A 17,345-nucleotide genomic window follows, 5' to 3' on the forward strand; every position below is an offset into this window, starting at 1 on the left:
ACAAGGAGAGACATGTCTGAACTCGAGTCGTAGCTCCTTATCTCCTTACCCTCAACTGTATCCAGAAGGAAGTCCCGAGCAGTTCTATGGATGAACCGTATGTATTTGGTGCTGAAAGGCAATAGTCTGTCATATTTAGTCCCATACCAGCTCCAAAGGACATCGCGAGCAGAGTCTTTGGGGGAGATCTCAACAAGCCCGAAACAATAAGCAACAAGTGTTCTTTCGACTTCCCTGCACTTCTGCAGCAGGATGTTTTCCGAGACTAAGTTCTGAGGCTTGTCGATGGCACCCAAGATTGGGTCCGCCAAAGAATTTGAAGCGAACATCATACGGAGTAAGCTCAAGTCCTGAAGGCGGAGGACGGATACGTATCTTCCGTCTTGATTTAGCTGTAGCAGCCGAAGATAGAGTGCAGCAGTCCGACGATATCGTTGCGGTTCGTCTTGGCAGGATCTGTTCCACATATCCACGTACATTTTCTTGAGATCTCCTGGTAAATGTCCGATTCTTTCCCGGATAGTGGCCATGTTGTCTCCGTACTCGAAGCCCCTGTTGATGTTCCTGACGGCAAGGACTAGCCATAAGAAAACGCCTTCGGCCTTGCTCACGAGTGAAGCAATCAATTCAGGTTCGTCTAGGGACCCGTCGTCTTCCTGCTTGTTATCAACAAAGTCCGCTGGAAACTGAATATGATCTTTGGCATACTGTGTCAGATCGTTATGAGTGAGATCCTGGAGCCGAAGCTGGGGATGAGCAGCCAGCCGTCTTTTTAGCAGGGGCTCCGGTCGGCTAGCGACGCAGGTTTTTGTGTTCCTGCTCTCGGATATTTGCTCAACCAAGTCAATCAACTGTGCAGGCCCATCCTGGGGATCCAGTTCATCGAGCCCGTCAAGAAAAATACACATTGGACGGTGATAAGACTTGATGACTCGCATTATAATAGAGCCGAGTTCAGAACGAGACCAGTCTGTATCTGCATCCTTGGTTTCTGACCCAGGGACATGCGAGAACACATGTTGAAGGGCCGCATCGCTGTTCTGTAACAGCTGGTATAGCAGTGAGCAGAGTAAGCCTTTGATGTTTTGCTGCATAGCGGTGCCTGGACGCCAGAAGTAGTGTGAGATAATCAATGGCTCTGGGGACCAGATGCTGAGATATTCTCGCGTTTTCTTGTGTCCCATAATGTATTTCATGAATGTCGTTTTCCCCGAGCCAGGCTTTCCAATGATCCAATACATGTTGTCGGTAGAACGTAGCCAGTTCGAAAAGCTGTCCCACTTGATCGCCGGTAAGCTTGTGAGATCGGCCTGCATCTCCTCTGATGAAGCACCTGTGCTGTAACTTTCATCATCCGAATCCGAAATAACTTCTTCAGATTCACTGCTGTCGGATTCGGACTCATCTCCATCACCCACAAAGACCCACTCAAAAGTGTTCTTGTATGCTTCCGTTACTTGATTTCGGCGCTCGTTAAATCCTGGGTATTTCAGACTTTGGAGCAGACGCTCGCGCTTGACGTCATTCATCTGAATGTCTGCCTTGAGAGCCAGTCCGTCTAAAGTCTGCTGGGCGTTTTGAATAGCTGTGTTCGTAAATTTGGATGTAGTGGAGGTGTGTTCCCTCGTAATCAGAGCTTCTCTGGAAACTAGCTGGTCGGTATTATGATTTCCTCTCTGGTACTCCTCGACGAATGAACGCAGGTCTCTCTTGACGTTGCTTAGGTTCAGCTCGGCTGCGTGTGTGCTCGACCTGTATAAAATAAAGGGTATTTAGAGTCAGTGAGGTGAAACGAGACTAATGACGAGTGCAAGCATAACGTCTTACCATATCTGGGCAAGTAGACCAGTCTGCATCAACTTCTCTGTACCATCCAAGGTTGTCTGCAACCTTTCCAAGCGTCGTCGACGCCAGTTCGTCTTGGCCACGACCTTCAGAGTAGAAGCAAGGGTTCCCTGCTTCGCGTTGCCGACCAAGAAACGAATCTCTTCCCTCAGATCTCGTGCGGCGGAGAAGCACTTGTCGACAGCGCCAAGCAGCTGCTCTTCGAGCTTCGAGCATTTGGCAGGGCGCATGCACGTTTTAACCTCTTGTGATATTGACTCTAGGGCCGCTGCCTTCCCATCGAGTGCCTTGTCCGGTGATTTACCTTGATACACAGTCTTGGCGAGGTCGATTGTGTCGCGACCGACTTCAATGAGTTGCAGGATGTTGCACACCAGGCCCAAGGCCACCAGTGGCTCCATGCCTGACATGCTGTGCACGTATATGCCAGATCCAGTAGCAGTTGAAATGGTGCCGTGTAATTATGTCACGCTTATGCCGTCAAGTTGAGCAGCGTGGCCGTTCAATTTTTGAGTTAGAAGCGCGCAGGAGTGGTAAGTTGCCATTTGGCATTCGAAGACGGAAAGAGGGGCATAAATCTGACAGCACTGGCAAAACGACGATCCAATCCTACTGCTTACTTAAGTATGCAAGTCAGCCGCCATTAGCGCTACCAACAGTAGCAGTTACCGTGGCTGTGTTTGCAAGTGAGCTGCATACAACCCTCATTTAGACGTGGGCGCGCGAAGTGGCACAGCCTGTCAACAGATGCAGCCAAAATTTTGGCGCGTTTGAGTCATCGAATGTAAGTGAATATATAATTATACTATTAGCCTCAAGCCCTCTCAGGGTTGGCCAAGTCTGTCTCATTTTCATGAACAGATGACAACTAGCTCCTGATAGCCTTAGTGATTTCATCTAGGTGCTGCCTGCTTCTAATATTGTTTTGTTCCTGTGACCTTCTTAATGGGCAAGCTCTTGCTTGGAGAGAGCCCTCACCCGAATAGCATCAAGGATAAGACTAACCGTATGTTATAAAATTTGCTGAGTTAATAGTCCTCTCTCCGAAAACTAGGCAGTATGAGCTGAAAGACACAGAGCTCGTCCCAATAAGCACAACCAAAACTGCAGAATAAGTCGCAGTCGCCACCAAAATATCAACGTCAGATGTCTTCATCGCAAAGGACAGCGCACAAGCAAACACAATCATACATACAGACGAAGTGATCAGGCTCTTAGTTGGCGAGGGGTTTACCGGGTGATACACATCGGCGGCACCAGGACAGCGACAGTGATCAGGAAAATGAGGAGCCGGACGAGATTGTCTACCAGTGGCGAGACCTCAGCGGGTGGTTTTCCGTCCCCGAACTCCTTGCTACGGTACAGGCGTTCCTGTGCTGAGCACGAGAGCCGACGGGGGAGGCAGTGCATGAGCTTGTCCCGAACGATGTCTGTCACAGGATTCTTGGCGTTATCGTGCAGATAGTAATAGTGTGGTTCAAACGGCTGGTTGGACCTGTATGATGTGGTGATGGAGCTAAACTCGAGCTTAAGCCGTTTTTTCCGAGCCTTGGTGGTGTGAGGATCCATGCGTTGGGAAGAGTGGACGTAATTACATTTGCGCGGCGCATTTGCGAGGGTCTAGGTCAGGGCAAGTGATACTAGAAGCCGGAAGGCTGTCTGCGGAGAAGCCGCTGAAGGTCTTCGTTGAGAAGCTTGCTCAAGTTTTGTCCGTTGAGGACTCGACCTTGTTTGCGGTGGATGACTTCTCTCATTACTACGATTTTATTTTGAATCCGGACAATGTTTAGGCGGTGGAGAAACTCGAAGCCAAAGCAGTGAAATATCTCCTGTTGGCGTACCTAGGTAGGGAGTAGTTGACACAATTGAGCAGTTCGGTATCGTGGAGAGACTGAATTTAGGCTTAATTTCAAGCTCGACTTCAAATATGACTAAGTTAGGAACAAGCAGTCCTGCTATCCACGTCATGGACATGTGTAGCGGATGTCAGTCTCAAGCTGAACGCTCAGTGTGACATACTTGAAGCATGTTTTGCGTGTTTTTGAGCAGCCTGAAAAGAACAAAAAGAAGGAAGGCACTCTGGGCTTCATAATGGGTCTGAACCATGTGCCAGATTCGGAGTCCCGTGACAAACATTGTCGCTTGCCGGAGTGGAAATCTTGGCACGGCCACCTGGAGTTGGCATCGGTCATGAACGAGATAAGAGAGAAAATCCAGGAGGTACTTGAAGGGGCAGTCAAGGCTCGAGATTCCCATCTTAAGGCAGCCTGCAACATGATGGATGAAGTCGTACTTACCTACTTCTTAGGATGGAACCATCCAAGTGACTGACAAAGATGAAGGCGATATCCTTGTGCAGAGGATGTTCAGAGGTCCCAATGAATATGAGGAAGATGATATCTCTGTTCTCACAGGCTGGCAAAAGTAGTGTACTGAAGGCATCCTGTGAAGGATGATGGTTAATTAGCAAACCTAGCACCGAAGAGAATGGGTGTGCTCAAATCAACCCTTGTCCCTTTTACCATATTATTGTGGAAAATGCCTGGCTCTATCGTGTCTGATGCGTTGTCTATTTGTACGTGTCTAATCATTAGGTACGAAGTATCCAATCTCGATCGAGTTCTGAATGGCAGAGGAGCCATTTCAGGCCCACCACTTCGAAGTGGACCAAGACTCGTCGAGTTCAAAGGATACATCAAGTGTATTCCAATCCATTTGTTGTGCGTGTGCTCAAGTCTTGGTAGAACCTACATTTCGCTCAAGATCTGTATCATCTCTCATATCCTTCTTGGCGATGAATATCTCAAGAGAGCTTCGAGCAGTGGCGCATGTGGTATATGGATGTGGTTCCGTGCCAGGTACGAACTGGTCAGTTGAGCTGCTGGTTGCTTGTTTCGCTAGTGATTCCCCCCCCCCCCCCCCCACAAGTCATGGTCTTAAAGAAGACTCTTGACTTGAGACGAAAGCACATTCGTCCTAGAGCCTGAGAGTTCATACACCCGGGTGCGGGCTGGTGCTCGTAAATCCTGCAGGTGTGAAAGGACTTGGCAGCGGGAGGCTCGCAGGTTTCCGTCCGTAAATGATATATGCTGTGACGATGTGTCAGGGAAAACGATGACCTGAAGAGCTGATGCTGAGGCCAGCACATCGGGATATATTGTGGTCGACTTACAAGGCGAGTAGACGCGCATTGTCTTTTGCGTCAGACACTGACAACACTGATCCTGAAAGCCGGGTATCTCCTCCAGCGGCATCCCCCCGGCATGAAGAAGCTTCGTCGTGGCCCGCACAAGCTTGATGAGGTCCAGGCAGACCCAAGTTCCCATCATCCGATCGTGAGGGTCAAGCGGCCATGCATTGATGGGCGCCAGGACTTGTCTTTCCACGACATCAGTGAAACCTAGCTCGGTCATCCAGCGCTTATACTTGCGAGGGGCCCGGAAATCCCGTCCGGTCGCGGCTCCACCAGCTATGAGCGTCTCTATGAATCTACCCAGGACTGAAGCCTGCAGATTCTCCTCGGCACGGCCATCCGCGCCGAGGAATTCACACGACCACTCTTGAAACTCTGCCCACCCGCCCGGGACGAGGTTGTCGTATACTTTCTGGAGCATCTCTTTGTGGTCATGGAAACAGGATACCATTAGCCTCCAGTGGATGAAATCGAATTTGATGTCGAAGATCCACTCTTCCTCGCTGTCCTCGCGGATAAATAAGCAGTTTGGCGGAAGATTATGTCTGGGCTGAATCATGCTGATATCGGTTCCAATCACATTCGACGTGGGATGCTCTGCTGCGAATTGCAGAGCCCATATACCTGTGCCAGTTCCTATATCGAGGACCTGGGAAGGGTGTCCAACAGGGGCGAGGTAGAGTCTTCCACCCAGCCGCAGCCTCCACATATTGTGTTGCATGTCCAGACGGTCTTGCTCGTCCTGACGCCATAGTCAGCCCGCTGCCCAAGTTTGCTATGCTGTAGGTTAATGGGGATCTGTAAGTACCCCGTCGTTAGGTAGGAGGTATTCTGTAGGGCAAGTCAGTCATTTGAGACAGCAGATATGTCGTGATCCAATGCCCCCAAACAAAAATTGAGAGAAGGAAGAGGGAAACAGAATAAAAAAAATGACTTGAAAACAGACAAGCACAGCGATCAATTACTTACTTCCTTCTCGATATGCATTCCACTGTCTTCCATGCTCTTCAACTGACAGTGCGTCAGGTATAGTTTCTCCCCTGGACAGGTTGTTAAGTGTGGAGCCCCATGGGATTGCCAGATTGAAAACGGTCAAGGGGTTTCCTCACGTGGATTGCCTCCCGGTGCTCCCGCTCTCGCTCCCAGAAACTGATTTGCGGCTGGATGATGGCGATGCCATTCTGGGTGACACACTGTGCGAGGCCGCGCGCAGTAGATTTGGCCAACTCTTTCGAAACCTGTGAGAGTGAATTGAGTGAATAAGTAGAGGACAGAAGAAAGTCCGTCGGCCGAGTGGCCAGGGCCTGAAGGCGGACCTCCTCGACCAACAAGCGAGACTTGGGCGTACGCAAGCCTGACAGCTTTTTTTCTTTTTTTTTCTTTTCTTGAAACTAATGCCGGCAAATGAGGTGTCCCCGCGGTCCACCCGTTGAGTTCGGCGCGTTGCCCTTCAGGGTATACTGGGCCCTAGATGCCGCTGCTGAGTGGCTGGCATGGGCAAGATTAGTGGGAATAACGTTTGCGTTAAGTCGTATTACCCATTAGATGTACCAGAATGGTATGCAAGTCGCTTATGCCGCGGACCTCACTAACAAGCCTCTGGTTTCCCGTCTCTACACATGCCTAGCCGAATGGGTAGGCCCAGTCCGAATTGGTAACCATCGTACGATATCATCTGCCTATTAGAAGAAGTTAATGGCCAACAATCCCCGCAACATTTCCCCACGTCTTGTCCCGGAGATATGGATCGGAAGATTCCCATAGCAGCTTTACTGTACTGAGATCTTCCATTCCAGTGGCCACCATCCAGTCTAAGATTCTCGGAGCATTCATCCAACGCCCCACTAGCCACCAATCATACTCACTATGGGTTGGAGTACATACTTACGTAGTGATAATAAGTGCCTGTCAAGGTTCAAGAATCTGTGTAAGATCGTTACGGAATGTTCCATTCACATGACGAAGGGGTGAGACCTTACCTACAGGCTCACATAGAGAAGGTGAAGAATGGAGAGAAAAGAAGAGGAGAAAAAGATTTGAAGAAGAAAATTGGGGGGGGGGGGGGGCAGAAAGAGAGGTGGGGAGAGTTAATTACCATATGAGTCGAATAAAGAGTGCCAGAAAAAGTATGATCGTTGATCGTTGTACACATGAGATCTGATATTTAAATGTAGGGCCCTGTCCACGTCATGACTTATCACTGTCCTTGTAGGAAGCCCTTTAGCTGTTGGTCTATCAGCCCTACCAACCCGATTCGTTGGGGCTGGGAATTGAGGAGGTGTGGACGGGTACAGGGGGTTTAGGGGTCCTGGATGAGCTAGAGCCAGGCCTGATTTTGTCGCTAACACTCGTCAATATGCAGAACGTACTTGCTACGTGAATTACGTACGCGACTAATTGAGCACTTAGGTACTTTGAAGTACTTGACCCCAACCCGCGCGGATGCCTAGAACGAAGCACTTGGATTCTTTAAATTATCTTCCTCCATACAGTCTTTTGCATCAGAGTCATCATCCTCGTGACCCTTTGCTTTTTTGCAATAAAACATGAATTACAGTCTTTCGACGCGTCACTGCTCGCGCATACCAATCTGAAGTGAGCAGTTAATTCAGCCCACCGGGAACCTACTACGAGCGCTGAAGACCGCTTTTTACCATATCAAGTTCCACTTCTTCGATTTCTGATCGCAGACACACCTTCCTTGAGGAAATGTCGACTTTTGACGGAGTCATAAGGGAATTTCCTGGAGTCAGAGGTACTCTCTTGGTCCAGTTCTTGTGGGTTTGACCTGTTCACCTCGCTAACTAGGACTTAATTCCTGCACAGTGGACTTCTTTCGTGGCATTGCGGGCAATGCCCCTCTGGTGTGTTTCCTCAGTCACATCCATAGTGACCACCTGGCAGGGCTGGACACATATAAGGGCCGACCGTATGTCCACAGCGCGCGCGGCGCATGCCCCAATGTAGTGAAGTCCAGGTGATGACATCAGAACACAGCGTTTACTGCTCAGCCGCCACCCGAGCCATGCTCCTGAAGCTTCAGAGATACTCATCTCGGATCAACTTCCATCAAGGACGGCTTGAGAAGGAGGAGATCACATACAAGCACCAAAAGAGGAGGCTGGTATGGAGACTTCTGGGAAAGCTGCCGCTAGATTGCCCGAGCTAATGACGATTCAGAAATCGTTGCCTCTCGATACACCCACAGAGATCGAGCTAGAACCTGGTAACATCATATGTGTTACCCTCTTCGATGCTAATCACTGCCCCGGTGCTGTCATGTTCCGTAAGCTCACACCCCCACCCCCTTCATCTTCCATGTCCCTGTAATCATTGATTGACTTGTCAGTCTTTGAGGGAAATGGCAAAGCAGTGGTCTACACGGGAGATATCCGGAGTGAGCCGTGGCACGTAAACGCCATTGGACGAAGTCCCTGCATGGTTGAGTATTCCTCCGGCCTCAAGTCACTTGACAGAGTTTATCTAGACACGAGTTTTACCGAGGACCTAGTCTTTCAGACGAAAGCCGAAGGACTCCGCGAGCTTATCGAAAAGGTGGCACAGTATCCCAAGACAACCAAATTCTATTTCTCGGCCTGGACTTACGGCTATGAAGAGGTCTGGATCGCACTAGCCAAGGCTCTGGATACTCGGGTGCGCTGTCTCTTTCCATCGCTCTATCAAAATTTCCTACTAAACTGGATTCACTCATAGATTCACGTTGATGACTACAAGCTCAACGTCTATAAGTCTCTCCAGGTCCCACTTCAGGATGGCCAATACATGCACCTGAGTCCTGAAGCTCCGGCGCTAACTGGATTCACATGCGGGAATCGATTTCAGCCTGGACTTTTGACAAGCGACGACGCTGTTCGATTGCACAGCTGCGAGAAGGGCACGCGTTGTTCGACCATGGCTGATGGGAGAATAGTCTACATCACCCCGATTGTTGCCCATCTGACCAGCACCAGTGATATGGCCGAGATTGGCATCGGCGGTGGGGCTGGTGATCTTGAGCAAAACGAAGAGTTGGTTCTGAGCCCCGAAGACGCTCGTATTCTCCTTCAGAGGTATGCATCATGCGATTTGTCAATTTAGCCGAGCTAACAAGAGCAGCGTCGATACGAGCAAAAACCTATCCCCAGATCTCAAGTCGTCACTGCCGAATTTCCTCCTGAGTGCGGCATCGGGACAGCGCCCGGTCACTCTTAGCCTTCCTCGATCAAATACCGAGGAAGTTGAGAGTGATGAGACAGACCTGCAAAGGGCGCTGGCATCACTCACCAAGGCTTCAGATGAAGGCCGGGGAAGAGAAGCAGCCAGCGCTCTTCCCAACAGGATCAGGTTTCCTTATGCGCGTCACTCCTCCTACCGCGAGCTTTGTCATCTGCTCCAGGTCTTCAGACCTAGGGACGTCTGGCCCTGTTCTGTGAACTCTGTGCGCTGGATCAAAGAAGGTAAATTGATGTGCTAATGATCCCAACCGACCTCGTTTCCTGCTAAATAATTGTCATGATAGGGATCACCATCCAAAGACTCTTCGGTGACTACTGCACAGGCGAAGTCTTTCATCATGACGAGTACATGGCCGAACTGGCCGCGACATTGGATATAGGAGAGCCAGAGCATTCTAGTCAAACAACGACTGATTCTGGGGCGGGTCAAGAGACCGTACCTGGCCATGCAGGGCCCAAGGATAAGTATCACAGTCAAGAGACTAGTTCCCCGCATCCGAGCGCAGTCGACCTGACTGAGCAGAGAACGCGAGCACCTGGGTTTACTCAAAGCCAACCGCAGGTCATAGACCTGACACACTCAGACGAAAGCCAGGGTGCAGAGACGCAGCAGCGAGGCTCGACTCCAGCCAAGAGGTCCTTTGAAGAGTGTGGCGAGGACCCTGGCCAAGAAGCAGGCTTACAAGAAAGTTTCGGGGATTCCAGGCATCTCCTTGACTCCCAAGAAAGCTCCATCTCCACTCAGACGTTGGAGACTCGACAGGTCGCCTTTAACTCCATGCTTGGTCTTTCGGCTGATTGCGACTGGCCTGGTTTGCTCTCGACAACGGACAATCACATTCACGCCGAAGCCGAGCTCGGTGACCCACCGTGAAACAGCCTTCCAAAAGCTTAGCAGTCATGCCCACCGCCCATAACGGTGCCGCTCATCATGGGATATCCATATCTACAGTACACTATGCTATCCCCGCAAGCTTGGCACATGTCAATCCAGTTGGTACCCTCTGCCAAGCGCGCACCAGGCCAAGATTGAACTTCACTGATAGGGCCGCTAAAAGGAAATTCTGGGGAAGGGGAGCCGAATCCACTCTGGAGTTATTCATGCCGAGGAGGACGACTAACGACGGCTAAGTTTGATTCTGGGTCTTGCTGCGGCCAATATCTGCATAGTACCAACCCTGGCTAAAGGATGATCTCGTATACATAAATAAAGGTGCAGATGAGGGACCCGATCTGGGCTTTCTCTTGTCCAATACCAGAGATTAGACTTGTGATCTGCAGTCACACAGTTTCGCTATACCACAGCATCAAATAAGGTTCCCAAAGGGTGTTTGTCGTCGATCACTTATTAGAACCTCGTTGCCGCAATTCTTCCCATCCGACTACCTGAATCTCCTTTCTGTTCGGTGTCATTGCTTCAAACTAAAAAGAAAAAGACGGGATTTGACAAAGCTCATTCTGCATGATGGCTTCGCAATGGAAGGTTGCTACGGCAGCATTGCTCTTGGCTGGTTCAAGTCTCACTGTTGCTCTGCCCAGCCTACCTGACCTCGGCTCGTCGCCGTCAAGGAGGGCAGATTCAAGCTTGACAGGGTATCTGGGCGCTTTCTTCCTAGGGGATGACCCCTATGTCTACTTCTATCTCAGCCAGGACAACAATGCTGTCTCGCTGTCGGCACTGAATGGTGGGAACCCTATCCTCGTCCCAACCTTGGGGACGGGTGGCGTGCGCGATCCTGCTATCGTCTCGGGCGGAGGAGATGAGGCTGGGAACAAATGGTATATCGTGGGCACGGATCTCGACATCAGCAAGGTGTGTATAGTGATAATCCCAACGCCTGATGCTCCTGGTGGTCGAATTATGAAGCTGATTATGCTGTAGACAACTTGGGACGCATCTGAGAGAACAGGCTCACGAGGCATTTTCGTATGGGAGAGCACGAACCTCGTGGATTGGACCAACGAACGGCTGGTGACGGTAGAGGACGAGACAGCCGGGATGGTCTGGGCTCCTGAAGCAGTCTGGGACCCAAGCAAAGGTGCGTGTCTCAAGAGTATTGTCATGAACAACAGCATCAAGCTAACGTTTCTCATCACAGGCCAATACTTGACACACTGGGCGTCCAAGTTTGTAGGTTCAATGTGCCTACTGGAGATCTGGGCTTATGCAGGGAGGATGTATCAGAGTTGGCTGACATGGCATCAGTATGATGAAAGCGACACCAATCACACCGGCAATGCGACAAACATAATGATCCGCTATTCCTATACGAGCGACTTCCAGACCTTCACCGCACCGCAGACATACATCGACTACTCGCCCACAGACATCATCGACCTGACGATCCTTCCATACCCAGACTCATCCGACACGTTCCTGCGCTTCCTGAAGGACGAGACGCTGAAGGACGTGTTTGTGGAGTACTCGACCACAGGCCTCTTTGGCACCTGGACGCGGCCTGGAGGCAGCAGTGCGTACATCCGTGCAGAGACCGAAGGCCCCGCCGCGTACTGGGACAATGTAGCCAGCGGAGAAGTGCACCTGCTTGTGGATTACTACGGGGGGAATGGGTATTTCCCGCTGGTGAGCTCGGACCCGATGAGCAACAGCGGCTGGGCGAACAGTAGCACGGTAGACTTTCCGACGGGACTGAGGCATGGCAGCGTGCTGCCTATCAACGAGACGATAGTGGGGGCCTTGAGCGCTGCTTGGCAATGAGGTAGGGTGAGGGGTGGGGTACGGGAGGCAGCTTCACGAAACTTGGTCTTGCATTGCACAGCAGGTGGTGTTGTGAGGTTGGTAGAATTATTTCGAGGACGCTAGCGCTATAACATGCAAAAGTAATATATGCGACACTGAAATCATCCCTCCGTCATGGGACGGGCAAGGGTCCTTTCTTTTCTTTTCGTCCCCCGTTCAGATTTAGTTGCCGCCAGGGATGTCGTTGTTGACCTTGTCATCGACAAATTCGTTGATGGTGCTATCATCCTGCTGAGGAACGCCAGCATCGCCGGCCAGCTTATCGACCTCTGAGGACAGATGGTTAGCATGAGAAAGAGGTCCCAAAGAGCAGAACCCCCCAAAAGAGAATAATGAAGTGGCCAACATACCTGAGTTGACACCGTTGTCGGCGGCGGACTCGACGCTGTTGCCGGGCTGGGCGTCCTTGTTCAACTTGTTCTCGACCTGGTCCTTGACGAAATCCATGACTGATGATTTTTTTATATATAAGAAAATGATGGGTGTTGCTGAGCAAGCGTTGAAAGTTTAGAGTCGGACTTGAATTTTGAGATGTTACTCGGAAAGTTGAAAAAGATGAGGGAACTCTGGCAATATTTGTACTCGCTCTCGCAATGCTGTGGGCTTGAAAAGTAGTTGCGCTTGTGTCACACACACACACACACACACACATAAACAACAGATTCATTCAGCCTTCGTCATGCATCCTCGCCTCTTCCGTCACAGGTGTCATACACGAAACAAGCGCGCCGGGTTTCTGCCTTGATTCACTACTATGCACTCACTAGGTTTTGCTGTCATTGAGATCAGGTTCTCCAACAAGACGTCAGATTACTATGTAAATGCTATATCTAGAGACACAATGGGTAAGGGGTTCGCGCGTGCGTCTGTCTACTGTAAGGTGACATCAGTCAGTCAGATCGGCGTTTCGCAGGTGTCTATAGGGCGGAATGAAGTCATTGTGGAGCACAGGACAACCAACTCTCTTGTCTTAACGACAAGCCCCCCTCGAGAACAGAGGAGGTGGCTGTGCTATTATTTTAGGTTGTGCATGAGCCAGAAAGGATAAGTTGGAATAATATGCATAATTTGCTGGGAGTGGGAAAAGGCAAAGCTTGAACGATAAGTTGTTGCGTGGCTCGAGGAAGTGACCATACTATGTACAACTCGAACTTACTCAGACTGTGCACAGATTTCACCGCGCTCGGATCTTCACATGGATACAATGCACAGAAACGTCTAACCAATAACTTGGGTCCATTTAGACTTTACGAATTCCCTATAAGTTGTCCGTAGCCAAATATAACCACAGCGACGTGAATGCTGTCGACGATCAAGGCGTGTGTGCTCTACACTACAAGGGTCTAACACATGATCAGTTCTGCATGAATGGGCTTCTGGGGAATGGCGCCAAATTGGGGCATCAGAGCCGAGGTGGGCATACAGCGCTCTATATGATAGCCGCAAGTGCGCCTCCTTAATGAGGAGACCAGTCTGCCAAAGCTCTTTTCGAGTCGAAGGAATCTCAAGCTGTCCTCAGTGTGCGTTTGTTCTGCCTCCTGGGGACAACATGCAAGGGGCTGAATTCCCAGCTACGAGCTGCATGCTGGTATCAAAGACCCCAGGCCACTGCAAGGTAAGATCCGCTAGACGAGAAGCTGCCCGAATTACCGCATGGTGTGGTAACCTACAGCTTGTCTCGATCGATGACCACGCTGGGTAGCAGCAGCAGCGACAGCGACCGTGGCCTTGGCCCAGTCCAAGCGCCGGCAGGGAAAATGGTAGGATGGCGTTACAAGTCCCAGGCTGCAGGAAGAAACAATTCAGACAGATCCTGCAGGCATGAATGGCTGGCGGCTCACTCCCGCCCTGCACTCCTAAACAGTGATGGTGCGAGATAAAAGGCTGATGGATGATGATGATTCTTGTTTGTCTGCAGCGCTATTTCTGCAGCGTCCGCCCTGGAGTGGTGCGAGATCCAAACAACCAGGGTGGGCCTGCTTCTCCTCCTTCTCCGTTCGCAGACCAGAAACAATGTTAGGATATTTGTAGGGCACACGTCTTAAGAACTAACATTCCTCCTCCAGGAGGGTGCTTGGAAGCACTCCTCGAGCAGGGTTGCCTGTCGAGGGCGGCTCATCCCCCACCCCCTGTGGCCTGGGATAGTTTCGGCGCATGCTACTGTAAGGATGGTACCAGGGTGTGGACTGTACTGTACAAATGACCCCCTTTGGCTCCTCCTCCTTGCAGCCCAGCCGCTGTCCTTCATTTCGCGCCCTGCTACAAGCGATCACCAAAGCGTCCACGGCTTGTTTTCACTAGACCCCGCCACATCCTGGACAATCTACACCATCATGCCCCTATCACATTATCATTACTACAGGGCCGCCCTCGGGCTTCCAAGGCGGTTTAATTGAACTGGGGGTTCCACCTGTCTCCTACAGCAGATGGGAGACGAGGGAAAGCGGTTTGAGGAAGGAGATGAAGAATCGATCTGTGCCATAAAAGGGAGATGACGACTCGTATACACAAAGCCCTCTCTGTTTGCTGTCATCGAACATAAGGCTTCAAGATTGAGCTCCCGCCTAATACATAGTATGTAGGTTACTTGCTTTCAGCCTCAGGCCGACTCCAGCTCGGCCCACGGCGTCGTCATTGGCTCGCATCGTTGCGGCGGCTCCCCGCCATCCTGGACACCTGCATTATACTTTGGGCGCCTACTGTATGTTATGATCAGTCGACCTGGTTCTCCGGCCTGCGTTCCGAGATCAGGGCAGTAACGGCTCCTCAAGCTCTTCTTGGCGCCAGAATAGTCTCCATACCCTCGATTTGCCTATTCTGTATGCTTTTAAACCATCGCCAAGACTTCTTCCAAGATCTGACAGGTCTCGGCGTCCTGTCTTGTCCTCGTCCAAGTTGAAGTCGTGAAGGCGGACGGGCATTGTGCCCATGTATTCGTCCCATGGAGGGAAAGGATGACTCCTTGGTCATCTTCGGCCCCCCTTTCCCCTGGGTTCGCGAGTGGGCTGGGCTCATAAAGATTCATTTCACTGAAACAGAACACGCAGGTGAAAATATTCCGACTGGATGTCCCTCGTCAAATGAGCAGGGACCCTGGAGGGGGCCAGGCGGGGTCCAGGCGGGAACAAAACCTCGTCCCACCTCTCATCAACCGGGTGTGCCGAGCATACCGTCCCAAAGGGGATGATGGCAACCGCACAGCATATGGGCTGTTGGTATGGCCACGCCTTGTATAAAGCCTCCCCCTCTTGTGGCCTGTCTTGGCCATGTTGTTGATGTTTCTCTTCTCTCGCTAACCTTTCCTCAGGCTACCAGTCCGGAGATCAACCTTCCTTTCGTTCACATTTCGAGATATTCTCGTTGACATTCATTTGCTTCATTGACTGAAGACAACCCACTTTCTTTTCTCTTTGCTCATTCTGCCATCCACTCCCTTCCAAAGAAGCCGGTCTATCGAACCATTCAACCTCCGCAAACTACAACCCCCACAAAGTACAGTAAAATGTCTTCCACTGCTTTCAAGATCGCGGCTGCGGCTGCTGCTGGTGCTGCTGTCGTGTCTGCCCACGGCCACACCTACGGTATCAACGTTGCTGGTGTGTGGTATGATGGATATGACCCCACGGTCTACCCATACGAGAGCGACCCGCCCACTGTCGTCGGATGGTATGTGGATGCCAATTACACCCTTTTCTCACCATGGTTCCTTTCATGACTCTGACAAGGTGTGATTTAGGACTGCCTCTGACACAGACAATGGCTACGTTGCTCCGAGTGCCTATGCCTCTGGCGATATCATCTGCCATGTGGACGCCACCCCCGCCGGTGGATACGCCAGCGTCCAGGCTGGTGACGAGATCGAGGTCTACTGGACAGCGTGGCCTTCCTCTCACCATGGTCCTGTAATTGATTACCTTGCAAATTGCAATGGAGACTGTACGTCAGTTACAAAGACGGACCTGGAGTTTTTCAAGATCGCCGCCGTCGGTCTGGTGGACGACTCCACCCTCCCCGGCACCTGGGGCTCCGACAACCTGATCGCCAACAACAACTCGTGGGTCGTCAAGATCCCCGAGGACCTTGCGACCGGCAACTACGTCTGGCGACACGAGATTATTGCCCTGCACTCGGCCGAGGAATCTGACGGCGCCCAGAACTACCCCCAGTGCTTCAACCTGGCTGTCACCGGCACCGGCACCCTCGCCCCCACCGGAACTCTGGGTGAGGCCCTCTACTCCGAGAGCGACGCTGGTATCCTCGTCGACATCTACGAGACCCTCACCACCTACGACATCCCAGGCCCCACCCAGATCGCCGCCGGTACCAACCTGGTCCAGTCTGAGGTCTCCATCACCGGCAGCTCCGCCGCCATCACCACTGGCGTCTCAGACTCCGGCTCTGGCTCCTCTGCTGCCACTACCACTGCTGCTGCCGTTTCCTCGGCTGCGGCCACTTCTTCTGCCGCCGTTGCCGCTACCTCTTCTGTGGCTGCCACCTCCTCTGCTGCTGCTGTCGCTACCACTTCTGCGAGCGCCGTCGCTGTGGAGAGCGCCACCAGCTCCTCTGTTGCCGCCGCGGCCACGACGTCTTCTGCTGCTGCTGCTTCCAAGAGCTGCAAGAAGCGTCGCCACGCCCGTCAGCTCGCTCTGTAAATGACGCCTGATGGACAACCAAGATGGTATGCGAAATGCACTGTACATTTGTTTGATTCTCGTGGCGGAAACCCAGGGCTATGAAGGGAAGGTTGTTAGTCCGAGTGACTGTTAGATACTGAGAGCGAAAGATTCGATTCATTCTGTATATGAATTCACAAACAAAAAGACAAGGATATCTTTTTTTTCAAGACCACATATTTTTGACTATTACTGTGCATCCTTGTCCCGAGTGACCATCCGACTTTCCCCTCTGCCAGAAAACCCTCCAATCGTGTTTCCCACACCATGTTTGTCTAGATGTTTCTTCACCCAAAGGAGATTGCAGGAGGCTTATCGAAGCAAGCGAAAGACCCTGGCTCGTTTCTAACTTGCAGTCCTCGAAACTTAAGCTTTGCCTAATGCAGGACAGTTTCCCGCAAACCCCTTGTCGCGCACAGCTAAGACTACGGTACTAACCGTGATCAAGGCTCTTGTTGGGATCTTCCAGGATCCACACAGCATCTACCTAAACGCCCCGGAAGCTGCCGAGATGGGCGGATACTGCCGGGGTTTGTAGTGCTTGGAGAAAGCTTGTGTGTGAAGGTGAGGTGATATACGGTTGAGCTTTGAAGATGGGACCTTTCTTTCTTTCAATATCTTTTCTCTGATTGGGGGGG

At 51.3% G+C, this 17,345-nt stretch overlaps 5 protein-coding genes across 5 annotated transcripts; 3 read left to right on the plus strand and 2 right to left on the minus strand.

The window, feature by feature from the left end:
- Positions 1 to 408: 408 nt before the first annotated feature.
- Positions 409 to 2,255, minus strand: M406DRAFT_74669 (uncharacterized protein; the record flags this gene model as incomplete). Its single annotated transcript, XM_040925759.1, has 3 exons — positions 409 to 411; positions 478 to 1,752; positions 1,828 to 2,255. Coding segments are annotated over 3 exons (1,706 nt in total), but the record flags the coding sequence as incomplete, so codon positions are not given.
- Positions 2,256 to 5,240: 2,985 nt separating this feature from the next.
- On the minus strand, positions 5,241 to 6,285 carry M406DRAFT_358082 (S-adenosyl-L-methionine-dependent methyltransferase; the record flags this gene model as incomplete). Its single annotated transcript, XM_040923784.1, has 4 exons — positions 6,148 to 6,285; positions 6,008 to 6,078; positions 5,847 to 5,869; positions 5,241 to 5,780 (listed from the first exon to the last, which is right to left on the minus strand). Coding segments are annotated over exons 1-4 (705 nt in total), but the record flags the coding sequence as incomplete, so codon positions are not given.
- A 1,462-nt stretch (positions 6,286 to 7,747) lies between these two features.
- Positions 7,748 to 10,147, plus strand: M406DRAFT_49934 (uncharacterized protein; the record flags this gene model as incomplete). Its single annotated transcript, XM_040924402.1, has 8 exons — positions 7,748 to 7,793; positions 8,029 to 8,162; positions 8,219 to 8,324; positions 8,388 to 8,692; positions 8,753 to 9,108; positions 9,137 to 9,495; positions 9,558 to 9,813; positions 9,979 to 10,147. The coding sequence occupies 8 exons, from the start codon at positions 7,748 to 7,750 to the stop codon at positions 10,145 to 10,147; spliced, it is 1,731 nt and encodes a 576-aa protein (XP_040772711.1).
- Positions 10,148 to 10,749: 602 nt separating this feature from the next.
- Positions 10,750 to 11,992, plus strand: M406DRAFT_342461 (family 43 glycoside hydrolase; the record flags this gene model as incomplete). The annotated part of the gene is made up of 5 exons (XM_040921776.1): positions 10,750 to 10,784; positions 10,843 to 11,086; positions 11,156 to 11,312; positions 11,373 to 11,404; positions 11,480 to 11,992. The coding sequence occupies 5 exons, from the start codon at positions 10,750 to 10,752 to the stop codon at positions 11,990 to 11,992; spliced, it is 981 nt and encodes a 326-aa protein (XP_040772712.1).
- Positions 11,993 to 15,536: 3,544 nt separating this feature from the next.
- M406DRAFT_95002 (family 61 glycoside hydrolase) lies at positions 15,537 to 16,845 on the plus strand (the record flags this gene model as incomplete). Its single annotated transcript, XM_040926288.1, has 2 exons — positions 15,537 to 15,700; positions 15,771 to 16,845. 2 exons carry the CDS (start codon positions 15,537 to 15,539, stop codon positions 16,684 to 16,686), a joined length of 1,080 nt encoding a protein of 359 aa, XP_040772713.1. The 3' UTR covers positions 16,687 to 16,845.
- Positions 16,846 to 17,345: the final 500 nt, after the last annotated feature.

Source organism: Cryphonectria parasitica (assembly GCF_011745365.1).
Source record: "Cryphonectria parasitica EP155 unplaced genomic scaffold M406scaffold_8, whole genome shotgun sequence".
Taxonomy (NCBI): domain Eukaryota; kingdom Fungi; phylum Ascomycota; class Sordariomycetes; order Diaporthales; family Cryphonectriaceae; genus Cryphonectria; species Cryphonectria parasitica.